A 4,952-nucleotide genomic window follows, 5' to 3' on the forward strand; every position below is an offset into this window, starting at 1 on the left:
CATGAGTCTGACCCCCTCCAACCAAAGACTCATTTATCACCTTTCAGCTTCAGCTTTGTTTATTAACCCAAGTCTGCAACACATAAAGAAGACTCTTCGAGGCACACAAGAAATCATCAATTCAGCTTGCTTAAAACCTAACATTGTCATCATTTTTATTTTAATAGATAATTTAGAATTACAATATGGTGCCACTGGCCATCTGACTTGTTGCTTCTCTCAATCATTTCATTGGTCTTAGGTCTTTCAAAAAGGTGGATACTTGGTTATATATAACCAAGGGTGAAAAGGCTCATTCTTTTCACCCTTTAAACTATTAACGAGCTGTAATTTGTGCACAGAATGTCTTTAAATGCACCAGCACAGCTTTCTAAAAGTGTAGCTCAAAACTGCTCCAGTACCAGGAGCTTGCTTAAGTAAATGTACTTAGTTATTTTCCAAAACGACTATGTTGTTGGTGTGGACTGTAATATAAAAAGGTGTTTCTGTGAAAAATGACCTGGGAGAACTGGGAGATCCTTTGTCAGGAGCCTTACATATATAAGCTTTAGCTGTACTTTAGTATTTTGTCAGCATTGTACAGTAGCTGAATAAACCTTTGTGAAGTTAGGCCTACATTGCACTACCTGCAGTAATTTTTACAGTGCCTTGCGAAAGTATTCGGCCCCCTTGAACTTTGCGACCTTTTGCCACATTTCAGGCTTCAAACATAAAGATATAAAACTGTAATTTTTTGTGAAGAATCAACAACAAGTGGGACACAATCATGAAGTGGAACGAAATTTATTGGATATTTCAAACTTTTTTAACAAATAAAAAACTGAATAATTGGGCGTGCAAAATTATTCAGCCCCTTTACTTTCAGTGCAGCAAACTCTCTCCAGAAGTTCAGTGAGGATCTCTGAATGATCCAATGTTGACCTAAATGACTAATGATGATAAATAGAATCCACCTGTGTGTAATCAAGTCTCCGTATAAATGCACCTGCACTGTGATAGTCTCAGAGGTCTGTTTAAAGCGCAGAGAGCATCATGAAGAACAAGGAACACACCAGGCAGGTCCGAGATACTGTTGTGGAGAAGTTTAAAGCCGGATTTGGATACAAAAAGATTTCCCAAGCTTTAAACATCCCAAGGAGCACTGTGCAAGCGATAATATTGAAATGGAAGGAGTATCAGACCACTGCAAATCTACCAAGACCTGGCCGTCCCTCTAAACTTTCAGCTCATACAAGGAGAAGACTGATCAGAGATGCAGCCAAGAGGCCCATGATCACTCTGGATGAACTGCAGAGATCTACAGCTGAGGTGGGAGACTCTGTCCATAGGACAACAATCAGTCGTATACTGCACAAATCTGGCCTTTATGGAAGAGTGGCAAGAAGAAAGCCATTTCTTAAAGATATCCATAAAAAGTGTCGTTTAAAGTTTGCCACAAGCCACCTGGGAGACACACCAAACATGTGGAAGAAGGTGCTCTGGTCAGATGAAACCAAAATCGAACTTTTTGGCAACACTGCAAAACGTTATGTTTGGCGTAAAAGCAACACAGCTCATCACCCTGAACACACCATCCCCATTGTCAAACATGGTGGTGGCAGCATCCTGGTTTGGGCCTGCTTTTCTTCAGCAGGGACAGGGAAGGTGGTTAAAATTGATGGGAAGATGGATGGAGCCAAATACAGGACCATTCTGGAAGGAAACCTGATGGAGTCTGCAAACGACCTGAGACTGGGACGGAGATTTGTCTTCCAACAAGACAATGATCCAAAACATAAAGCAAAATCTACAATGGAATGGTTCAAAACTAAACATATCCAGGTGTTAGAATGGCCAAGTCAAAGTCCAGACCTGAATCCACTCGAGAATCTGTGGAAAGAACTGAAAACTGCTGTTCACAAACGCTCTCTATCCAACCTCACTGAGCTCGAGCTGTTTTGCAAGGAGGAATGGGCAAAATTTAAGTCTCTTGATGTGCAAAACTGATAGAGACATACCCCAAGTGACTTACAGCTGTAATCGCAGCAAAAGGTGGCGCTACAAAGTATTAACTTAAGGGGGCTGAATAATTTTGCACGCCCAATTTTTCAGTTTTTTATTTGTTAAAAAAGTTTGAAATATCCAATAAATTTCGTTCCACTTCATGATTGTGTCCCACTTGTTGTTGATTCTTCACAAAAAAATACAGTTTTATATCTTTATGTTTGAAGCCTGAAATGTGGCAAAAGGTCGCAAAGTTCAAGGGGGCCGAATACTTTCGCAAGGCACTGTATATTAAAAAAGAGTGGGCATTCTTTCTGGAGATGAACGACTCTCCAGGAACCTCACCCTCCCACGATGTCACGCGATGTGGCTGGCTTTGCCTAGGTTAATGTTGTTTACCAATCTCTGTTAAAGCAATGCACAGCTGTTTACTGACTGTTTCTGTGACCTACATCCATCCGAATAGGACTAAGATGCTAACAAAAATGTGTGGTGAAAACATTTCAGCGAGGAATTATAAACAAGAGGAATCGTTCGCAGTGCAAGCTGACACACATTAAACGCACAGTAACAACATGCACTGTGGTTAAACTGATGGGAGAAGCTTAAACTTGTTCGTAAACTTGACTATGACCACGTCTCTAAAAAAAAAAAAAACTGCCTATAAGAGCATCGTTTCAACAGAAATACAAGTGTGCTGCCTGCCTCGTTATTACAACAAATCCATATGGCAGCCAGACATTTTATATCATCAACAATATTGTTTTCAGTGCAAGATGATTTACACATCACTACTTTGAGTTTTAATTTTGGTTTTAAATATCGAGTCAACTTTTTCTGATTTGAGGTTGTACAAACAAACTTGGAACATGAATGTGACTCTGCTCTGACGAGAGTGCGGTGGGCTACGGACAGGCCACGCCATTTAAACATCTTTAACTGACACTCAATAGAATTGAGTCAGTTGTTGTTCTGTAAAAATATTTTGTCAAAATTAATAATTTGGAGGAAATTGTACTCAAACTGATTGAACATGAAAATCAAACACACAAATGCCCTTATCCATATTTCAGACCAGTAAGATCGCTGGGCCAAAGTTAAAGATATCAACTTTCTCCCAGTGATTAGGAAATTAACTCACTCCTCCTGGCTCACAGATCCTTCTGCTTCATTTAGCACTTTGTTACTAAACTCCACACCATGCATACTACTAAGGTTGTGAATAATGCTTAAGAAGGAAACGGGCTCACCTGAAGCCCCATCCATCTATGGCGCTGGCAAAGACCACATTCCCCTGGTCAGGAGAAAAGTAGAGGCGGGAGTCGTCACTCTCCTCCAGCCCAGTGCTCCAATCATACACCTGATCTCCACTTGACGTCTCACCCTCTCTCTCCTCTTCCCTCTCTTTCTCAGCTCGCTCCTCCAGCACTTTGGAAGTGAACAACGTCCCTGTCACTGCATTCACCTACAAATAACATTCACACCAACACTTACTTACAGTGGTCTATAAAACCATACCCACCCTTCATTTTAATGAGGTAGCTGAAGACAAAACTCATTTCACTGATGGGTATTTGGCAGTGCAACAGTGGGTCTGAGAGTGTTACAGAGGAGTTGTAGTTAGACACACTGACTAGGATGTGCGCCCATCACCTGTTCCAGTATCTTCTGCAGGTGGATGTAAGCTTCCTGAGAGGAGAGCTTCAGCTCCAGGATGAGTCGGTCTATCTTATTGATGACGAGAACAGACCTGATGTTGTCCAGCCACGCCTGACGCAGCACAGCCTGGGTCTATACACAAAACATACATGTCACAACAACAGCATACATCAGCAAGTTAGCAGAATGTCTGTGGAAATGTTATTTAGCAAATTGGCTAATGTTGCATAAAATTCCCAGCAAATATTACTCTGCTGTGGGCTAGTTACTGCAGCGATGTAGCTACACTCGACGATGTGTTTTATTCAGTTTGCTCAGAGTTTCTCTCCTCCCCTCCCCTTGTTGTGTCTTGTTGCTCTCCTCTATCCACTCACCCCAACCGGTCGAGGCAGAAGGCTGCTCACCAAGAGCCGGGGTCTATCGGAGGTTTCTTCCATTAAAGGGAGTTTTTCCCTCCCCACTGTCACCAAGTGCTGCTCAGGGGGATTTGTTGATAATAATAATAATAATAACAGCAAGATCTAGACCTTACTGTGTAAAGTGTCATGAGATGACTTTTGTTGTCATTTGGCGCTATACAAATAAAACTGAATTGAACTGAATTTCAGACATGCGTTTGAACAGTATGTGTCCTATTTGTGATAGTGGAGGAGTGGGGTTTTTTTTTGCTACCCAGTCTTTTCAGAGCGCACTCTTTCTCTGCTGATATTCATAAACTGTGCTGACAGTACATGTGCCATGCCCGCCTGTCCTGCAGTGGAAGCTGACAGACATAAAGCAGGGCAGTCAACTTAGTGAGCGACATTATTTTAGTGCCCATCAGTTGAATGCTACCTAATCTGAAAAAACCTTAGAAAAAAAATCAACTGGACTTAGATTTCTAGATCGAAGATGTTTCACCTCTCATCCAAGACCCACTGTCAGCAGCATCAACTCCGTGACTTACAACATAGCCAAGCACGTGGCCACCATCCTGGCTCCTTTGGTGGGAGACACACAGCACCACATAATAAACTCCCAGGACTTCGCAAGGAAAGTCCAACAACTGCAGCTGGAGCAGGAGGAGACCATGGCCTCATATGATGTCACATCCTTATTCACTTGTATCCCCACCACAGAGGCTGTCAGGGCAGTGAAGAAGAGACTGCTGAAGGATGACATGCTAAACAACAGGATTAGCCTCACCCCAGACCATGTATGCACTCTGCTGGAACTCTGTTTAAACACTACCTACTTCCAGTTTAGGGGGCACTTCTATAGGCAACAACACGGCTGTGCTATGGGCTCCCCAGTGTCTCCTATAGTTGCCA

General features: G+C 42.3%; 1 protein-coding gene across 5 annotated transcripts in view; it reads right to left on the reverse strand.

Annotated features, from left to right (window-relative positions):
* The window catches only part of efl1 (elongation factor like GTPase 1), a 159,872-nt gene that overhangs the window by 150,265 nt on the left and 4,655 nt on the right, over window positions 1-4,952 (reverse strand). For all 5 annotated transcript variants that reach the window (XM_020624779.1, XM_020624783.1, XM_020624781.1 and 2 more), the window contains exons 6-7: window positions 3,637-3,774; window positions 3,234-3,448 (exon numbers count right to left, since the gene is read on the reverse strand). In XM_020624779.1, the coding sequence (XP_020480435.1) occupies window positions 3,234-3,448; window positions 3,637-3,774 (353 nt within the window). The remainder of the gene's footprint in view (window positions 1-3,233; window positions 3,449-3,636; window positions 3,775-4,952) is intronic.

Source organism: Monopterus albus, unplaced genomic scaffold, assembly GCF_001952655.1.
Source record: "Monopterus albus unplaced genomic scaffold, M_albus_1.0 scaffold338.1, whole genome shotgun sequence".
Taxonomy (NCBI): Eukaryota; Metazoa; Chordata; class Actinopteri; order Synbranchiformes; family Synbranchidae; genus Monopterus; species Monopterus albus.